Source organism: Rhipicephalus sanguineus, chromosome 9, assembly GCF_013339695.2.
Source record: "Rhipicephalus sanguineus isolate Rsan-2018 chromosome 9, BIME_Rsan_1.4, whole genome shotgun sequence".
NCBI classification, from domain to species: Eukaryota; Metazoa; Arthropoda; class Arachnida; order Ixodida; family Ixodidae; genus Rhipicephalus; species Rhipicephalus sanguineus.
Window position 1 is genome coordinate 83,393,318 of NC_051184.2, and position 21,728 is coordinate 83,415,045.

Genomic DNA, 21,728 nt, shown 5'->3' on the forward strand with positions numbered 1-21,728 from the left:
ATCCCCACGCGGCATGGGATCTGCCGAATTTTAGGGGCGAAGCTCCTTAGGATGTGGGTCGTTCCCTCCTCTGTAGTAGTAGTAGTATTAGTAGTATGTATGTATGTATGTAGCCAGCTCTAGTTTAATGAATTGCTCATTAGATGAGCAATTCGCTAGATATAATAATTTACAAGACATCGTAGTGTTCCTTGATTTAATCACACACTAAAACACATACTTTGCGGGCGATATACTCTAGTGAGCTTTCCACTTTTCGTCTTAAACCTGATAAAGTAAATATTTCTACGAAAAACGCAAAGCACGCCTTGAGTAAGATGTTTGGTTTTGGGACGCTTTATGTGCATTAAACGCCGTGCATTTTTCGCAAAGCCGGAGCACTTGCACCATCGCGTTCCGTTGGCTTTCGTTGGACATGCTACCGACCTCGCGTCGTGGAACGCGAAGACAAACGCTACGCGCGTCGTGTCTTCCCTCTAGCCTTGCCGTTAATTCTCACAGGGCGAGCGGGGAATGCGGTCGCTCTTGGCGCGCTTTCTCTGTCGCTCGGGAGCGGACACTTTCCCTGCATTTCACCGATCACAAAGCGGGGTTAATGAAGAGACCACGTAAACCAACAGTACAATAAAAGTTTGATGTTTATTATATACAGGGTGTTTCACTCTTTATATAATGTACTGAGCGAATTTCACGGAAGAGTTTCACAGTATACCGATGATTCCCTCCGGAGCTTCGCCCCACCCATCATCATTCACCCCGTGGATACGCTGTCATTTTTTTGCTGTTACAGTTGCTCATGGATATGATCCGGGTTAAAGTTCGTGTCTGTGCGCCGGGCTCCGTGACGCCACGGCAGAGAGGAGAGAGACAGAGCACTTTGAGGCACTCCATAGAGGCATTTAAGCGTTGACGCACGGTCCCATTGGCCAGGAATTGTGTCAATGGTACCCATATGAGATGGCAGTGGTCGATTGGTGCGCTGCAGTCGTGATTTGCATAGGCTATGCAGCGGTCACGAATGGGTGGAGTTGCCGAATGCAACGTGTCTGTGAGGACTGAAGAAAATAATGCCAATGGCGGCAAAGCGCGGCAAACATCGATGAAGACAGCGAAAGCAACGCCGAAAGGACAGGACCACTCAGGCTCAACACTCTAAAAACTGGCAAGCGTATCGCAAGAGTAAGAAAGCCGAGTTACTCTTCAGAGCGTTCTCTTACTCTCGCAAAGCATCGCATAGAGTGAAATGCATGATCACTCTGTACGAAAGGAGAGAGTGAAATGTGCCTATACTCCACCTCTGTCTGAGAGAGTGGAATGCCCGTATACTCTTCTGGCATAACAGAGTAAGACGCAGTTATACTCCTGCTCCTGATATATGTATATATCGATGTGCCGGCATACCGCGAGCGATGACCGCTCATTATTAAGCACACGCATATAGAGTAGAGAGCATTGCATTCGTCGCGGCGCTGGAGACGATTAATAAAAAAAAAGCAGCGTTTCCAGCGCCTCCCAGTGCTTTTCAGTGTACTGGAATGCACTGGAATCCAGCTCCTCCCAGTGCTTTTCATTGTACAGGAAGGCACTGGAATAAAGCCTAATATCCGCGTTTTTAGCTTTGTATTTGTGCAGTTAGATAAGCGAATATCACCTCATCGAGTCGGTCGACGATCGAAACTACATTCGAAAGGTTTTTAAATTCTTCGTATTTCAGTATCCCCGTTTTTCGCTCGAACGTCGCGCACGGAGTACACTGCCCTAAGCTAAAGGGTCCGTACGGCTAGAGTGCGCTATTACGGCTGTAGTCGCGGAACGTGAACAATAATGACCGAAACTATGTCCAAGGGCGTGACGAAAACTGAACTGTGCAATGTGCAGTTCAGAAGTACAGCGTTTTCTACACAGAAATGACCAACCGCTTAGCTGGTCAATGCGAATGCCGCACATATCCTCGGTTACGCTACTCTTGTTTGCTGAGAAAAACGGGCCGGATTGACGTTCTGATACTGGGAAGTACAAAACAAACAAATGAACTATCTTGTAGTTGGTTGTCGCATGTACTGAGATACTCAAACCGGCGTTCTAAACAAGAAAGTGAAGACAGATCACCAATATGGTCAGTGCAATAAGTGACAACATGAAAGAAAAAGGACGTGTTCGTCGTCCGAGTGTGGCGTTGTGGTAGCGCGTCGGCCTCACAATCTGAGGGTCGCTGGTTGGAACCTCACTTGCGCGTGCTTTTTTTTTTGTTTTCACGTTTTTTTTTTGTCGCAGTGCTCGTTATTATGTCATCATTACGATATACGCTTGAATAAATTCTCAAATGCAATTTTAAGGCCCTATTTGGCCCGAGTTCTGCTATTTCTTTCTTGAGGTGTACTACTACTCCTTTCGGAGGGGTCCCGCTACTCTGCTTCGGCAAGAGTTACGTTACTCTGTTGAGGTGGAGTACTATAATCCTTTCGGGGGGCATTACTATACTCTGCCTGAAGAAGAGGTGATTTACTCTGGAAAAGAGTTAAATATGGGACAAGAATATACTCTCCCAAAGAGAGTGCCCAGCACTCTCTTAGTTCTTAGAGTGAACTAGAAAGACGCGGAGGCCAAGCGCGCTCAAGACACTCTGTAAGCGGGAAGCCAGGAGGGGCAGGCAAATACTAACCCTGTCTGATGTGGTACGTTTTCAATGACTATGCATAATTAGGCATAGGTGCTTTGGTCATCAATCTTTAAAGGGCAGAGTGACACTATACACTACCATTTTTGTTATTTTTCAATGCTCTGATGTTTAATTTTTCGCTATGTTTACCCGCTCATTATATTGTGCCTATGACAAAGCGGGTTTAGGCAAATAAACTGAACTAGCCAGAAAGTATAAGTCACATTTTTCATATAATCATTCCTAAGCCGACAGCTTTGTAGCATCTCAATCTACACTCCATGGAAAATATTTGGATATTACTGTGGGAAACACTGTGGCGTTGTGATGCATATCACCGAGGAATGACGTCTAATGGCACACCGGTTAACGGTAACGTGTGCATTGCATATTTTAACCACGGAGCTAAAAGTGAAGGCACGTTACGCAATATAAAGTAAAGAACATTTATTCCAAGGTTGCTCTCTGGTTCACACCTACAAGGTGAGAGAGCTCTCAGTGATTGCAATGCATTCCCCGGGCACATTTCTTCGGTCCGTCCTTTCCCTTTCGCGACACTTGCTAATATACGCAGCGAAGCTTTAATCGACAGTGAAGATTTTGAAAGAAACCTCGTAATTAAATATGAAAAAAATCAGTGGGACGTGTCGTGCAACAATCTTGCTTCTTTCCAAATGCAGGGACATATATATCACAGTTAAGTAGAAAGCCCGTATGTAGGTTTAATTATGTATGTGGTTAGCGCTCGTCTCGTCTTCCTCTTCCTTCCTATGTCCTTGTTGTTTGCGTTGCTTCTTCAATTGTCAAGGCCTACAAGCTCTCCAAAATTTCTGTTTTGTAGGTGTCATATCGTGTGCGAACTAACCTGAACCAAATGTTGACCAAATGAGGTGCTTGGTGCGTCTTCCAGGTAGAAATAGACGTAACACAGCTTGTCTCTTGATTCCCGATTGTTCAAGGTGGCGAAATAGTAAAACGTCGCCAGCCAGCTTTATGGGTCTTCATATAATGATCCATAGAAAGCCGGCTTCCATAAACTGCTGCTACACGAACATAGCAAGTAAACCAGCGGTTGTCATCATGGCTGTTGTTTTATTGTGTAGTGGTAAGCACTGTAACTGTAATCCTTGGAGAATGTGTAGCTCGATGCTTTGGGATAGTACTGGTGTCGTCTCCGTGGCGTCGGCTTCGTTCACGGATTTGACAGGAGTGTCCGGTATTCGAACCTGCGCCTCCACCAGATGTCACGTAGTTGTGACGGTGAAGCATGCAAAACTCAGGCAGGTAAAGATGTAACTATAATGGCGAACCAGTGGACAGAAAAAAAGCAACACACAAAATGCAACAATATCCGCTAGTATAGTCGTCAGCGGTCGATACTCGGCGCGAGGCCCACCACTGGAAAAGCTTGCGCCACCGTCTGCATGACGTGATAGGCAGGATGAGCGATAGTCGGCAGCGTCGACGAGTACTGAAAACGAAATTTTAGATTGCCCCCTGCGCTGTAATTCTGATTGAATGGGGAGCTTTTCCGTCGTCGCCTTGTAGAATGCTTCTTCTTCTAGCAGCAGTCGCGAAGACAACAGCCTTTTAGACTTTTGTCTGTGCACCTTTCCATTCTATGGGCACTGGCAAGTTAAGTAGAATGGAAAGGGAGAGGTAGGAATCATGATATAAAAGAATACACGCCGCACAGCATACGAGCATATGTGTCTTAGCGCACAACCAATGAATGTACTAGAATAAATCGAAGCTTCGACGGAAACCTGTCTGGTCGGGAAGAATCACTGAAGAAATTGGAAGACACTTGAGCTTCGCGTACAACAGTACAACGCGATAGCGTAATCGGGCCCCGTGCGCATCGCCTTCAACCATGCCGCAAGTAAAGGAACGTTTGTGCGCGTAGCATTAGTTGTTTCAAACTACCCTAGAATGTCTACTCGATGTACAGTTGCGAAGTGCCCACTACACCAAAATTCTTCCTTTTGCAAATTGGCGAACTACCCACCAAGCGTCCGTAAGGTGCCACGCGCACTTGCGCAGCTGCACACTTTGTAATGGGTGGGCAGGTTTCAATCACACACTCGTTGTGCAATTCACATCTTTTGATGCCTGGTGCGATTCAAGGATTCTGCCACGCAATATTACATGCGCTAAGGAGATCTTAGCCAATATATGACATACTTATAGCGTTTTTTTTTTTTACGAATCCCTTCTCAAGCTCTGGCGTGGCTCAGTGTTAGATCACCTGCTTGCTGCCCGAAAGGCCAGGGTTCGAGTCTTGCCCGGAAAAAACATTTTTATTATTTATTTATTTGCATCTATCTCAAATTTTTGCTCACGGACGACGCCGATTTTTCGCTCACAACTAACGACGCCGACGCCGACACCGACGCCGGAAATTCTGCGAAACGAGCTCTTTAAGTCTATCGCGATGCCGTAGGGCAAAGTTACGGAATAAAAAAAAATAAAAGTCTATCGCGCTAATAAAAAAGAAGGTCACCAACCACAAGAAGATAAACAACGGATTTACTGTTTATTCTTTTCTGATCGGCGTCCTCGTCTTTTATTCAATGCATGTACCTGATTAAAAAGAAAATTGTAAGGAAAACAGCGGGAAACTGCTCACTGGGGAGACCAATATACGAAGACAGACCAAAGTAAGAGTGTAATAATAATAATAATATCTGGGGTTTAACGTCCCAAAACCACGATATGATTATGAGAGACGCCGTAGTGGAGGGCTCCGGAAATTTTGACCACCAGGGGATCTTTAACGTGCACCTAAATCTAAGTACACGGGCCTCAGACATTTTCGCCTCCATCGAAAATGCAGCCGCCGCGGCCGGGATTCGATCCCGCGACCTTAAAGTAAGAGTGTATGCCACATGGTAAGCAGGAATCGCCTGCCTTTCGCGCAAGAAGCTTGTTTTAGGATACCTCATTGCGGCGACCGCGCGCACTGTGCGCTTACTGCATATATTATGCAAACAAATAGCGCTGGTGAACAATTCTGTGCTTACTTTTGTCCAAAATTATATTTTGAGTGCAAAAACATCACTCGTTTCGAAAACATTCACAGAAATACCTAGGTGGGCTTCCGCGTGGTGTTTTCGTAAAATGCCGACAGCCGAACATAAGCCAAACTTATAAATATAAGGAGTGCGCCGGCGTTATCCAACCTAGCATACAAGACAGGCGTGCCCGATAGATGGCGACTCCATAACCCCTCGCCCCCAATCCTAACCGTGGGAGAAACACGTCAGCTTTTATACTTGCGCGGTCGAACATCCCAGAGCTATTTCTGGCCGTATTATTTCTTCCACAATAAAGTCAACTACTGGAGTAGTGCTCCAAACCTTACAGATTATTCCCGAACAATCGTTATAGTTCCAATCAATTCTGGCGTGCCTTCTTCCCAGTGATAACACATATTTACCCAGTGATAAGATCCTCCCCTGACGACGACGGCGCGACGAAATTTTAGCAAGACGCCGCCAGCCAAACGGAGACCGGAAGACGAAATTTCGCTATCAGCAGAAGACCTGATGATGCCGCACAGGAGTAGTAGAACAAGCCGACGTATCCGTCAACGGACGCGGCGACATAAGCGCAACGCAATACGACGAACAAGCGAACTCGACGTTCTTATCGGCGCCCACACTATCACGGCGCTCGACGGCGGGTGCGACTATTCCTTCTCAGATTTATTCTTGCGCCTAATAGACCATGCAAAACTTCGCACAATTTCTTGCTTGTGAATATGTAAAAAAAACGTTGTTTAAAATGCCTTCTTTTATGTTGCTTCAACTCAATTCTATAGTAAAAGTTCGCAATTTCCCAGTTTAATAGTTTCATATAAGACATCCCTAACTGCGTAATGTGGACACGGGATCATGCAGTCCCATAAAAATGATTTCTAAAGTCTCCACAGCATTCTTCAGGCTAGGGGTCTCAATCTCACCTCAGCGAGCGGGCCGTAGTCACGACATTTTATCCCTTGCAAGGGCCGGGACAGTGAAGAAGGTTGGAGAGGGGGATGGGGAGGGGGTGGTTAAAATAAAACGTCTACTAGCGTTGCTGTTTGAAAGGAAGCCTTTCCCATATGTCATATATGGCTCATTTCTGAAGGTGCCTTGATGTCAATATTCGAGAAACCTATCGACACTGATCTGCAGAATGATTGAAATATGGAAACCAATTCTAAAATACGCAGTTTTTGTTCCACGTATAACGAAGACGTGCACCCTGCAGAACTCCGCAGCCTGATGAGCGCTACGCAGGAGAGGCTCGTGTTGGACGATGTTGCTGTTTGCTGGTCGCTCGCCAGGCCTACGCCCCTGTCCAGTCGCGTCTTACACTTTCTGTTGTCGACGCCGTGTTTCAGTTCTTTACACTCCTAATGACCGCGTCGGGTGGCTCACTAAGAAAACGCTTGAGAGTAGCCACGTCTGTGTAGCGCATGAACATATAATTTACGTAAAAAATATTGGACGAAGAAAGTCATGTGCGGGCCGGCCCGCGTACTTGAGACCCCTGCTTTAGGCTATTTCTTTTGTAGCTTCGTTGAAAAATGCGTGCTATTGTCTCCTCTAGGTTGCGTTGGACCCGGACTCCATTTGGTAGCGCGACTGAGTCTTCGAGTTGAGGAAAACTGATGCTCGGAATTTGGAAAAACGAAAACAAACCAGTTTATTGACACTTTTTGCAAACTTAATACATAGTGGAAAGGTAATAATAAAGAGTTCAGGGACGATCTACTGCATGAGCAATTTCACCTGGGCCCTGCAGAGCGTCTTCTCTCACTCAGCACCGTCGTTATAACAGCTCAAGCTGGCCCCTCCTTCCTGACGATAGTTAATCACACAACACACCACCCATCAGGACGCCAGCCAACAGCACGACACTCGCAGGTGAAATGTTGCACACGGTGATGCAGCAAAGTTCCGGCGGTCAATGACACTCTCACGCGTGTCAAGCCGTGCGAACGGGATACGGTGCAATTCCTAGTATCTCCCTAGTAGGGCAGGAAAGGGATTACGGCGACCTAACAGTCAAAACACACGATTCTGATCAGCGCCGTAGGATCTCAAACAACTCACAGCGGCCCCTTGCGAAGTCGGCGCCAGCTTGGCGTCGCCCCGCTGTTCCTCTTAGCTTCTACTGTTTTCTTCTCTTTGTGGGGCGCTTCTGGTCGCGGAGAGCCCGTCTCCGCGAACGATGAAAGTGTCCCGAGTCACACTGAAATTTACTGCGGGTCAACTCTCACAGATGACACGTCACCAGTGGCAGCCATAACAATGTATACTTAAGGATATTTCTTCAAATCCTTTTATCGCAACTTACGAAAATACGAGGATGATTGTGTACGAATCAAACATACAAATTATTTGTCTACATCGCCATCATTGCCTTGCATATCACGTCTCAGTTTTATTGCTTGTATTTTATTCACTGTACTTACGTTCCATCCTTTCTGTAACCGTAATCAAATTGGCATTCATTCCCGTCGACCTTGGTGCTTGTTGAGTAAACGCACTCACGCCCATTTCCGTCGTCACTGCGTTTTTTTAGCCCAGTGATTTCATCCGCTCTCAATACCTTGAACGAAAGAACAATTGGTGCTGTAACAGCTGTTACTCGCGCGTCACCAATACTTTCCGTAACAGTTCAACCTGCACTACGCTATAAGATGGTACTCATTGTAGACACAATTGTCACAGCAGAACATGTCATTAAGCCTTGCTTATTTAAAGCGTTTTCCACGCCATGTCAGTGGTAAATTACATAGAGATGTAATGCGGTATCTAAACATCCGCTTATATTTGTGCAATATTGCAGCGTACTGTTGTGAGGGACGCAAGCGCTGCCGGAAAAATCCAGGCAATATCGAGTAATACGTCTCTAGGGAATAAGCAACAACTAAGTTTATTTTCGTCCTCCTCCAACCACAGAGAAATGGAAACGACGTAAAAAGCGGTCCCTGCCATCAAGCCATGCAGCCGATTGAGACAGAAAGGAAATCAAGTGTCTGCTTCCCATACGGAACAAACGCACTGGGCACACCAAGTGACTGCTTATGAAAGTAAGCAACTTTAGGTTTATGTTACAGGCCTGCGCAGTTGAAAATTTGGGGTGTTCTACGCCATACCCCGTTTCTTTCCCCTACAACTGGTCTCTAGGTTATATCGCTCAATGGATACGATGACAAACTCTTTCTTTTATCGTGAGAATACACAAGAATGCAAATTATTTAGTGGCCGTCATTGCAGCTGCCACTTGGGCAACGTGCGATTTCAGAAAATAAACGGAAGACGCCTTGTGAGATGTTTGTTTTCCATCGTAAAAAAAAAGCGAGAACAAAGCCACTCATAAATATTTCGTAAATGCAAGCAGCCCTCTTGTGCTGCAGTCGCACCAAGTACACAGCTGTACCAAAGCGAAGATCCACTGGTCATATGAAATATCGAAATGTGCTACCTCGATGTTTAGGTCGTATACGAAAGTTACGAGGAGACGAAAAGGGCACAAGCATTCAGATTACGAACAGACGCAATTTTCTTTTGCGAACATCGCGCTCTGGTGATTGCTGTACCGAACACATCATCATTTGTGCTGTCATGATATTGTCACGTGATCGTGACGTCGACGAAGACAGCAGTCGGCGTTTGCAGAATGAAACTGTTTATTTGGCCGAACTTGTGGCCGGGAAAATGAGAACTAGAACTACAGCAATACAATGATAGCGGCGAACAGGGCGTCGTCCGTCGATCAACTGACAAGCGGTCAAGTGCGTCGGCTTTTATACAGGTGCTATGAACTTTCCAGCGATATCGCTGGTGGCGGCGTTATCTCTCGATACAGCTGGAACATTCGTGTGTGGCGCGAAATCTTAACAAAACGATCTACTACAATCGAGAAGTTTCTCGAACACTGCTTCGCGGACAGCCTCGAGCGTTGATAACCGTCCTTGCTGGTCAAACCCAAAAAACATCAAAATAAAACAAGAAGTGGGCGTGGCATTGCCCCCCTCTGAAAAAGCATCGTCCCGATGCTTGTGAAAGAACAAAGAGAAAAAAAGCAAGTGCATATACATAAATAAATAACAATAACAAAGGTAAACGTATAGTCCCCAGATTCGCTGACGTGCAAAAAACGGCTTAAGACGCACGACATGGACGACTTCAGGTAGTGCGCGGCGTCGCTGGGAGTTCGTAATGCCGTCCGGGATGACCTCGTAGTCAAGAGCGCCGAGACGTCGAAGTACCTTGTAGGGTCCGAAGTATCGCCGAAGGAGTTTTTCGCTAAGGACACGTCGGCGTATCGGCGTCCAGACCCAGACACGGTCGCCGGGCTGGTATTCCACGAAGCGTCGTCGAAGATTGTAGCGACGGCTGTCGGTGTGGTGCTGGGTCTTGATGCGCAGGCGGGCGAGCTGTCGAGCTTCCTCGGCACGTTCTAAGTAAGCGGCGGCGTCGAGGTTTTCTTCGTAGGTGACATTCGGTAGCATGGCGTCCAGTGTCGTCGCCGGGCTCCTTCCGTAGACCAACTTGTACGGCGTCATCTGCGTCGTTTCTTGGACGGCCGTGTTGTAAGCGAAGGTCACGTGCGGAAGGACGGCGTCCCACGTCTTGTGCTCAACGTCGACGTACATGGCCAGCATGTCGGCGATGGTCTTATTTAGACGCTCGGTGAGGCCATTGGTCGGCGGGCGCTAGGCGGTGGTGCGGCGGTGGCTCGTCTCGCTGTATTTTAAGATCGCCTGAGTTAGGTCCGCAGTAAAGGCGGTACCTCTGTCTGTGATGAGGACCTCTTGGGCGCCATTACGCAAGACGATGTTCTCCACGAAGAACTTGGCTTCCTCGGCGGCACTGCCTTTGGGCAAGGCCTTTGTCTCGGCGTAGCGGGTGAGGTAGTCAGTTGCTACGACGATCCACTTGTTGCCGGAAGTCGACGTCGGGAACGGCCCCAGTAGGTCCATCCCGATTTGCTGGAATGGTCGGTGAAGCGGTTCGATTGGCTGCAGAAGCCCCGCGGGCCTAGTCGGCGGTGTCTTCCGTCGCTGGCAATCTCGGCAAGTCTTAACGTAGTGGGCGACGTCGGCAGCAAGGCGTAGCCAGTAGTATTTTTCCTGTATTCTGGCGAGCGTACGGGAAACACCGAAGTGCCCAGCCGTCGGGTCGTCGTGTAGGGCCTGGAGGACCTCTGGTCGCAATGATGAGGGCACGACAAGAAGGTAGTCGGTTCGAATTGGCGAAAAGTTCTCCTACATGAGAACGCCGTTCCGTAAGAAAAACGACGGCAGTGCTCGCTTGAATACCTTCGGAACAACGGCGGTCTTGCACTCGAGGTACTCCATAAGGCCCCGCAGTTCCGCGTCGGCTCGTTGCCTTTCGGCGAAGTCGTCGGCACTTATAGTTCCGAGGAAGCAGTCGTCGTCGTCCTCTTGCGGCGGCGCGTCGACGGGGGCTCGGGACAGGCAGTCGGCGTCAGAGTGTTTTCGTCCGGACTTGTACACAACGGTAATGTCGAATTCTTGAAGCCTCAGACTCCATCGTGGGAGACGACCTGAAGGGTCCTTCAAGTTAGCTAGCCAACATAAGGCGTGATGGTCACTGACAACTTTGAAGGGCCTGCCATAGAGGTAGGGGCGAAACTTTGACGTAGCCCAGATGATGGCAAGGCATTCCTTTTCTGTTGTGGAATAGTTGGCTTCTGCCTTGGATAGTGACCGGCTAGCTTAACTGATAACCCTTTCAAGCCCGTCAGTCTTTTGCACAAGGGCGGCACCGAGTCCTACGCTGCTTGCGTCGGTGCGTATTTCCGTATCGGCGCAATCGTCGAAATGCGCAAGTATGGGTGGCGTCTGCAGGCGTCGTTTAAGTTCTTGAAATGCTTTCACTTGCGCCGTTTCCCACCTGAATTCCACGTTAGTCTTCGTGAGAAGCGTCAGTGGTTCGGCGATCCGTGAAAAGCTTTTGACGAAGCGTCTGTAATAGGCGCATAAGCCGAGAAATCGCCGCACGGCCTTCTTGTCGGTGGGTGGCGCAAAGTCGGCGATGGCAGCTGTTTTCCGCGGGTCTGGGCGCACTCCAGACTTCCTGATCACATGACCCAAAAACAGGAGCTCGTCGTATGCGAATCGGCACTTTTCTGGCTTCAGGGTCAGTCCAGAGGTCTTGATTGCTTGAAGTACTGCCTCAAGCCGCCGGAGATGCTCGTCGAAGGTCGAGGAAAACACGACGACGTCATCCAAATACACAAGGCACGTCTGCCACTTCAGTCCAGCCAGTACGGTGTCCATGACGCGCTGGAACGTCGCAGGTGCCGAGCAAATACCGAAAGGCATGACCTTGAACTCAAAGAGGCCGTCGGGTGTTATAAAAGCGGTCTTTTCTCGGTCTCTTTCATCCACTTCGACCTACCAATAGCCGGTCTTGAGGTCCAGCGACGAAAAGTACGTCGCGTTGTGAAGTCGATCCAGGGTGTCGTCTATCTGTGGAAGGGGGTACACGTCCTTCTTCGTGATTTTATTCAGGCGCCGATAATCGACGCAGAAGCGCAGTGTCCCGTCCTTCTTCACTAACACCACGGGTGACGCCCACGGACTCTTTCAAGGCTGGATGATGTCGTCGCGAAGCATTTCGTCGACTTGTTTCTTTATGGCCTCCCGTTCTCGCGTCGAAACTCTGTAGGGGCTCTGTCGGAGTGGTCGAGAATTTTCTTCTGTTATAATGCGGTGCTTAGCAAGGGGCGTTTGTCGGACCCGCGATGACGACGAGAAACAGTCCTTGTATTGCAGGAGCAGGGCTTTGAGCTGGTCTTGCTTGACCTTCGGAAGGCTCGGGTTGACGTGAAAATCCAGTTCGGGACATGTATTCGTCGAAGCAGGTTCGGCAGCATCGAAGAGGGCGAAAGCATCGCTGGCGGCTACACATTCGTCGATGTAGGCAACCGTCGTACCCATGTTGAGGTGCCTATATTCGTGGCTGAAGTTTGTCAGCAGTACCTTTGCTTTACCGTCATGCAGCTCGGCGATACCTCTTGCGACGCAAATTTGACGATTCAGGAGTAGTTGCTGATCGCCGTCGATTACGCCTTCAAGGTTCGCAGGTTTTTCGGTGCCGAAGGAAATAATGACGCTGGAGCGCGGCGGAACGGTCACCTGCTCTTCTATCACATTCAGTGCATGGTTCCCTGGCTTCGCGTATGGCGGGAGCGCTTTGTCTGAGGTTAGTGTTATCGACTCAGACCTCAGGGCGATATCGGCGCCGTGGTCACTTAGGAAGTCCATTCCTAGTTTCACATCCCTGGAGCAGTTTTGTAGGATTACAAAGCTCGCAGGATAAGTGCGGTTATTGATGGTGACTCTTAACCACCTTTGGCTAACAAGCAAGGGCAATTGCTTTCTCATGTCCCACACTGCAACATGACTGCGCTTATTAGATGTGAAGCATCTTATAGCGGAGTTCAATCCGGTGGTGGTGGTGTGCGGCGTGACCGCCCTTAAGGCGCATGCGCAAACCCCCTCCACTTTCCCTCTCCCCTCCCCTCCTCACTCCCACTCCCCCTCTCTACTTCGCCTCTCCACTTCCCCTCTCCCCTTTCCTCCTCACCACTCCCCCTCTGAAACGTTGGGCTCTACATGCCGAAACACTGCTTCACATCGACTCATGGTCCCCTTTAGCGGGAGATGGTGTGATTTTTCATTCTCAGGTGCAAATAAATATTTGAGGAGGAAGAGGAGGAGAGGTTGAGGAAAGAAAAAGGCGCAACTTCTGCAACCCTAATTGGGAGCACGGCTCAGCGTTCGAATCGCGCTGAGTATCTTTCCCCGACAACTTGTTTATTTGCTTGCTGCTGCGAATATGCAACGTACCTTTTTCCTGCTAACAAAAGCGCTGAAACTCTACGAAATGGATTTTCTCTTTTATTGCAGTTATTGTTACGTTTGCGTGAAACTCCATGAATGATATCGTGACGGGAAAAATCTGTAGTAGCATATGCCATGCAACCACTTTCCCAGTCCATTTCACTCGTCGTTTGTGCGTCGCGTATAACGACACTGAAAAAAAAACAAGCTAGGCTATTCGCGATGTAAACTTCTCGCGTGAGAATTTAAGTGTGTATGGTCGCCCATTTGATGTCGTCACCGGCCATCATGCACGATGCGTCATTGAAGGATCCATCAGGCCATCTCGCCCGCTGGGCACTTCGCCTGCAAGACTACGACATCCGCGTGCTGTACCGCAACGGACGCCAGCATGCTGACGCCGACGCCCTCTCACACTTCTCCTTTCCTGAGGACAATGCCCCCGGCTCAGTATCTTACACTGCTGTTTCATCCATCGGCGTTCACACGATCGCTAGTGAACAGCGCAAGTTTAAATGGATCCCCCCGCTGATAGACTTGCTCACTGATACGTCGGCCACACCATCCACTCGCGCGTTGCGTCGTCAAGCCCACCATTTTGCCATTCCTGACGACCTAGTGCAGCGACGCAATTACAACGCCGATGCCCGCCAGCGGCTACTTGGGATACCACGCTGTCTGTATTCTGAAATATGCGACTCCTTCCACTCTGATCCACAATGCGCGCATTCTGGGGTATCCAAAACTTACCACCGCATTCGACAACGATACTCCTGGCGAGGGATGTACCACTACGCGCAGAAGTTCGTTCGCTCCTGCCTCGATTGCCAACACCGAAAACCTTCCACGCACGTGCCGTCAGCCGGTGTACAACCATTACCGTGCCCCAACCATCCGTTTTGGCGCGCGGCATCGATTTGTATGGATCACTTCTTCTGCCGTCGGCTGGTAACCGCTGGGCTATCGTCGCTGTTGACTAACGCGATACGCCGAAACCGCCGCCCTCCCAGCGGCTACAGCGCGCGATGTTGCCTCCTTCCTACTACACCGATTCCTACTGCGTCACGGTCCCCCCTAGGAGCTTCTCAGCGATGGAGGCCGCGCCTTCTTCTCGGAAGTGGTCGAAGCCATTCTCTAAGAGTGCAACGTTGTTCACCGCAAAACTACTGCTTACCACCCACAGATGAATGGGCCCACGGAACGCTTTAACCGCACGCTCGGTGACATGCTCTCGATGCACGTCGCCGCCGATCACACAAATTGGGATTCCATTGTGCCTTTCGTCACCTACGCCTACAATACCGCCCCTCAAAGCACCACTGGTTTCTCGCCCGTTTTCTTATTGTACGGCATGCACCCGTCGCACACAATCGACACAATCCTTCCATACAAGCCGGATCGATCTGAGTGTGCGCCTATTTCTGCCACAGCCAGACTTCCTCAGGAGTGTCGCGAGCTTGCCAAGACCTTTACTACGCATGACCAAGAGCGGCAAAAGAGCATTCGCGGTGACACCATCACTTCAGAGCCCGCGTTCCGCCCTGGGGCGCATGTATGGCTCTCGGTCCATACCACTGTAAGTGGACTCTATTCAAAACTACTGCCGAAATGCTAAGGCCCCTACCGTGTCGTCGAGCGCACATCCCCGGTGAACTACCTGATAAAACCCATCGAACCATCTTCGGACATGCGCCGTCGAGTAAGCGACATTGTCAACGTGGAGCGCCTCAAGGACTACTATGACCCGCTCATAGTGACAAGCTGTTAGGTCGCCGGGTGGCTCCCTTTTCATGGGTTGCGCTCTCCAGCGCCTTCTAGTGGCTCGTCCTCTTTGTTTTCTCCTGAAAGAATGCCGCTAGTGCTGAGAGTCCACCCTTTGCCTTGACTGTCGCCACTGCGTGTTGTCGCTGAGTGCCGTCAAATAAACACCTTAACAAGTGCTTCAGTTTTCCAGTATTACTGTGCTTGTCATGCATACAGGGCGAACGCTTTCAATGCAATCTTCAAGAAATGTGCACAAGTTCTATGTAATGCAGACATGAATTAAGTCAACTAATCATTCGATTATCTAGACATGCGCGCATTTCCCTTTCACTGATGCTTTCTCTTACGCAGGTTACGTAGCTTTCTTTTCTTATGAAATCAAAAATGTACAGCGTGTTCTATTGTAGCCAAGGGAAGAAACGAACGCCGCAACCAGGCAGGAACAAATGCATGCTCATTCAAGAAGGGCTAATCCCGACGATCCTACGTCATAGTTTGAACCGATACCACACTCCTCCCTTAGTGAAATAAAGCTCATTTGAGTTTTCACTTGCTCTTTTTCTTGAAGACTTCCGCAGCGTACCACTCGGGACGGTTTCGCAGATGGGTGCTTCGTCGCAGTAATGCTGACGAAGACTCGTTGCCGGTAAGAATAGGCTGCTCAACCGCTGTGGAGTTGGATTCGGTGTTGTTAGTGCTGCATTCCCTCCTTCTGTAACTGATGAAGGGTCTTGTGGTAGTCTTGGTGGTAAGACCTGTGGAGTCTACTCGTTGTTGGAATCTCTTAACTCTGATGAGGGTACCCGAGTTGTATCTCGTCTTCTTGGAGGAGGTTGACTTGGCACACTGCATTTGGCGAAAACCTCTCGAGAAGCTGAAGCTTGTAAAATGCTTCTTGGCACTCCCGATTCTTCTAGGCCGATTCCTCCATCGTTCTCAGAACGAGTTGAGGATGTCGCATGAGTGGTGGCTTCAGTTTATACGTTGGTTTTACTTGTGTGCGTTTCTCGTGTGCGTTTGTTGAATTTGCAACGCTCGGCGATTCTGTGGATTTTCTCGGCGATTTCTGGACGATTTGCGGAAAATTTTCTGGAGCTCCCCGTACACTGTGCTTCCTACTACGTTCAAGAAGAACCTCAGATTCTTTGTCTCCGGAACATCATTAAGTGCCACAAAGTTTTCAAGCCTCTCGAAATACGACTTGATGTCGTCGCTTCTCGGTTTCAACTCTGGCATGCTTCCGAAACGTTGCGAAGCTAGTGAATCGACATTCTGAAACACTTGCCTTCTGTTTGTGGCCGGGTCTTCCGTTCCACTTTAGGATCGTACTGAAGAGGAACGGACGTTTGCTTCACGATCGTACTCTCAGTTCCATCGTCGTCGCCAGTTGTTATATCGTGGCCAAGGAAGGACACGAACGCCGGAACCAGGCAGGAACGAATGCATGTTTATTCTAAGAGGTTCTGCTTTTATAGCGCATATCACGACGGTCCTACGTCATAGCTTATGACCGGTATCACAGTTTCGCTTCTTAATTGTGTTCAGCGCAACAGAAATTAAATTACAAATGCAATGGCTGACAAAATCCTTCATACGCTGCCACAATTCGACTACTTCCTGCTCAGATGTTTACTGAAATTGGATAAATGAATACTTTACCGGGTCAATAATAAAAGTCTCATCTGCATTCATAAGTTTATTCATTCATTCACCTGCATTCGAAAATTCGCCACTTCTACACCATTAAAAATGATCTAACTCGCTCAATAAAATTCTAACAAAACCCAATCTCTGATCAGAAAAAACCGTATCAACACGTATGTAATATTTTGATATCTTCTTTCACGGTGACACTCCAACACTGGTACAGATGAAGCTGTTTTCTTACTATGTACAGGTGCGATCAAAAGTGTGCAGACCACGGGATCGCGTGGCAGAATGCATCGACGCGCCAGCCAGCGACGAGACACGACGAGACACCTGCTGCAAGGGCGCATGCGCGTCCCGTCTTATCACTTGGCTTCTCATGTCGCTCTGTTGGACGCGGTTACGGCGCTCGTACCCAAAACGACAACTGGGTGTCGCTTTCTTTGCTCCATCGAATCTGTGTCATTCTTTTACGTAGCGGCTGTGACGGGGCCGGTTCGACACCGGCTCGCGTTGTTATTGACACCGGTTGATTAGGATAAGTAAGCATAGCGGCCTTGACTTCTGTGGGCTCATGGGGAAGTCGACCTAGATTAATTGGCCACGATAACGTTTGCCTTGTATAGGCTAATTTTGCACGGCTAGGTTAAGGATGAGCATGATAAACTTTGCCTAATTAGATTTGGCTATACTTATTTCGACTCATCTGGGCTCATCTAAGCTTAACTTCGCTTAACATGAAAACACCAAGCTGGACTGGGCTTAACTAAACCTACTTACACCTCACTTATTTAGGTCATAAAGTGCTCGACTACATTTGATTAATTTCGGCTACATTAACTTTGACTTAACTAAGCTCATTTAAGTGCAACTTGGATTAGCCCGACAAAGGCAAGCTGGCCTGAGAAAATTTAATTTTGTGCGTTTGGCTTCGTCAGGTTGTGCGATGCTCGCTATGCTTACTTATCCTACTCAACCGGTGTCAATAACAACGCGAGCCGGTGTTGAACCGGCCCCGTCGCAGCCGCTACGTAAAAGAATGACACAGATTCGATGGAGCAAAGAAAGCGACACCCAGTTGTCGTTTTGGGTACGAGCGCCGTAACCGCGTCCAACAGAGCGACATGAGAAGCCAAGTGATAAGACGGGACGCGCATGCGCCCTTGCAGCAGGTATCTCGTCGTGTCTCGTCGCTGGCTGGCGCGTCGATGCATTCTGCCACGCGATCCCGTGGTCTGCACACTTTTGATCGCACCTGTACATTCATTATTGCCGTCATGTTTTCAGCAAAAAGTATTTCTAACATATTACAGTAATATCCATCTGAAGCTGACATGGCGAGAGAGCGTCCCAGCTACTATGTGGCAAACGGAAGCATTTAGTCGTTATGCACATCCTGATCCCAATTGCAGGAAGTGAAAGGAACTATTCAGTTCATCACGATTCCCTTGTCCTGTGACTCGTGGTTTATATACGACCACAGCTGGTATGCTGTAATTGAAGCGCTTATTTCGCACTACGGTTTTGCTAGACCATTGCCCTTAACTAGTGACGTCGCAGTCATTTTTTACAGTAATGAGAGCACCACCCTCCCGTAAGTTCTCGTTCCGTTTGAGCGCCTCGTCTTTTTCTGGCACGGTGCGAGCATCGGTGATACCAGTGTGAAGCCATGTTTCAGTTATGACCAGGACATTTGGGTTTCACGCATGGAAATACGTTCGACTGTGCTTCGCCTATACCCTATGCTTTGTGGATTAAATGAAAAAATTCAGAGCAAGACTGGCTATGACGAAAGTGGTCTTCGCAGCGTGTCCGATGATGTCTCCTTTTATCGCGCTCTTCGACTGCTTCCGCAGGCCTGTTGTCAATGATAAAGTACAAACATTACTGCAACCCATTTTCACCGTGATTTGTAGAATAGCGTGAAATGCTCTTTTGCAGCAAACACTCAAGCCAAATGTAATACATACGTCTATAAGCTGTTCCAAGTTGGGGCGCTCCAGGGCATCGGAACTTCGCAGGCCATCAAAAAACGTGCCAACGGTGAGGGTTAAGACTAAAAATCTTGCCAAGAATACCATGTTTGCTGTGTAGTATGGCACGTAAGGCAAAAAGAGAAAGGGGACGATTTTCGCACTCTTCAAGAGATCTACAGCCGTTTGTTAATGAAAATATATATGCCGAAGAACAGTGATTCGTCGTTTTTGTATTGTAAGCCTTCTGAACGCAGTATTTATTATATGACATTAGAGGTCCAGTGGACATAGGCCTCAGCGCAGAGTGAGTAGGTTTAACTCTAACTTAATATCCGATCTAAGCGCCCTTTTCAAATGCAGCTGCTCGTGTAAATAAAAGTTGGTCCATGGCAGCACTTGTCATTTGTCAATATTTTTGTGAAAAAAGTACAAACTACAGAACTACTCACGACAGCTTGACAATTGTAACATTTGATGCACCATAATATATACCCGAGATAGGCGACTTCATCGCGATGATACGCTGATATTTGATAAATATCACCACGTGTGATGTTTGAAGTCGAAATGAGATAATGTGAGAAGACAGACATTTATTGGAACGTTTAAAGACATCTCAAACTCAGACAATACAATAAGAGCTCCATTCCTTCTCCGAAGGGAACAAAACGTGGCATTAGTTGCAACGACGGAAACAAGGATATAATAAGGTTTCTTTTACGCAATCCATGTGTTATTAAATTAAAAGCGTATGAATAATTCTAACGGTTATATGACACAAGCTTTAACAGCATTCTACTCATTATCATTGGCTATTGTGCATAGATAGCACAACTCTCGGCGACTAAAGCAACAACGGGGGGGGGGGGGGGAGCTAAGGCAATGGCTGGAATCAGTGTGGCTTCGATTGAGCCTCCTGACATGCCTGAAATCAGTGAAAGTCGTCGCTGCGGCGCGTGAGGTACAGTTGATGAAAAAAAAGCATGTAGGGAAGGGTGCTTCAGCTCCACTAACGTGAAACCTGTTGAGCGGCGAAGCATACAGTGTGCGTCGGTGTTTCCCACAGGAAGTTCACTGATAATGGGCAATGAGAGACAGAAGACAGATCAGAACTAAGACGCGCGGTCCGCTTTTAGTTTAAAATGTACTTTTGGGTTAGTTGCTTGGTCATATTCAGGAAAAATGTAGCGCACGCCGGGTTAAGACACATACACGGAACACTAAAAAAGGATGGCACTAGCGCTAGTGTCGTCCTCTAGTGTTCCGTGTATGTGTCTTAACCCGGTCTGCGCTGCCGTTTATCCTGAATACGCTTTTAGTTAAAGTGCACGCTGCCAATCTTTATTGTTCAACAACGCACAACAGGAATCTCCCACCGTCACTACATTGCAGGTGAAGATCCAGTGCCTATATGTGCGGGGTGGCCGGTGAACGGTTGTGCAGCGCGAGCAGTCAGCTTTTATTGCGATAGCAATTATATGGACAGTCTCGGCTGAATTTTGCCGTCGCCGTCATGCACCGTATATGTATAAAAATATATATATATATATATATATATATATATATATATATATATATATATATATATATATATAAAAGCCCCAAAGAAAAATAATTCAGAAAAATGCTTCCGAAGCGCGGAATCGAAGCAGGGACCTCTTGCTCCGCAGCGAGTGGCGCTAACCACTGCTCCACGAAACGCAGATCCTTCACGTAGCTAACGGCGAGCGTTATATCCGCACCCTTTACCGCTGGACGGACTGCGAGACGGTAGGCTCTTATAAGCGTTTCTTCATTACCAGCGACATAGCGCTAGGAGCGCGACGGGCGCATTTAAAAGTCGTCGGCGAGCTCGCTCGCTTCTTATATTTGCGCAGGGAGAACCTTGCCCTTCCGCTGTCTGCTCGCGCGGTTTTCTCGTGGTAAGGGGAAGAGGGATGTTTCACGCTTTCACCGTGATGCCAGCGCTCATGTTACGGAGCGTACGAAAGTCACTCGAGCTCAAGGGACGCCGCTAAACGAACACACAGAAGACGAGCGCGAACTATCAAGTGTCACAGCTCGACACTTGAAGCACGCTAGTTTCCTTCGCTGCTCCGTCCGCCTTTGCAACAGGGGCGCTGTTCAAACTGAGAGTATCCATTGGCGAGCCTCACTTCGTATAGCAATAGTTTCTTGCTCTCGCATCCATTGCTTCGGCCTTGTGGCGAAACTGTTACTTTTTTTTTCAATCAAGAAACTCGCTTGCAGAGCTGCCTGCGTCGGCGTTGCCTCTCGCGGGCGAGGGCGCGTTCTCGTTCCTTGTGAACTGGTAGTTCAGCGTTCATCACAGAAAGAGCGTTTCCATAGTCAACGCGCGCCGTTCGCTCTCTCTCCCCACACGGCGCGCGCTAACATATCATATAAAAGTCAGAAAAATGTCTAGATAAGCCTACAAAAGGCACAACTTGCAAGTTTAGTCAAGTTAAGCCTACTTTTACTAAGGCAGCTTCGACTTCTAGTGCGAAGCTGCTCTACATTTTTTTACACATTACAATGCTTAGCAACGAAGCGATAACCATCCAAAAAGCAATTAAGACGTTCTCTTAACAGAATATTAGACCAACTTCCCGTATGCCCCACGTACACCCGCCTACAAGGAAAGGGAAATTCGTGTATCACTGCGCAAGAGCAGGAGACAAACTTTTTAAAGCTTTGCTCAACAACGCAAACAAAAGAACTTCTACCATACCCTTTTCTCACCCCTTTATCTATGTGTGTTAGCAAAGTTTAGAAAATGTGCGCCAGTTCTATCCCCAGTGACAGGTGT

The 21,728-nt window shown here is 48.2% G+C and overlaps 1 protein-coding gene across 1 annotated transcript in view; it reads right to left on the bottom strand.

The window, feature by feature from the left end:
* The window catches only part of LOC119405967 (uncharacterized), a 76,769-nt gene extending 57,617 nt beyond the window's left edge, over positions 1-19,152 (bottom strand). The window contains exons 1-2 of the mRNA XM_037672792.1: positions 18,914-19,152; positions 8,124-8,260 (exon numbers count right to left, since the gene is read on the bottom strand). Coding sequence (XP_037528720.1) covers positions 8,124-8,260; positions 18,914-19,024 — 248 coding nt within the window. The 5' untranslated portion in view covers positions 19,025-19,152. The remainder of the gene's footprint in view (positions 1-8,123; positions 8,261-18,913) is intronic.
* Positions 19,153-21,728: the final 2,576 nt, after the last annotated feature.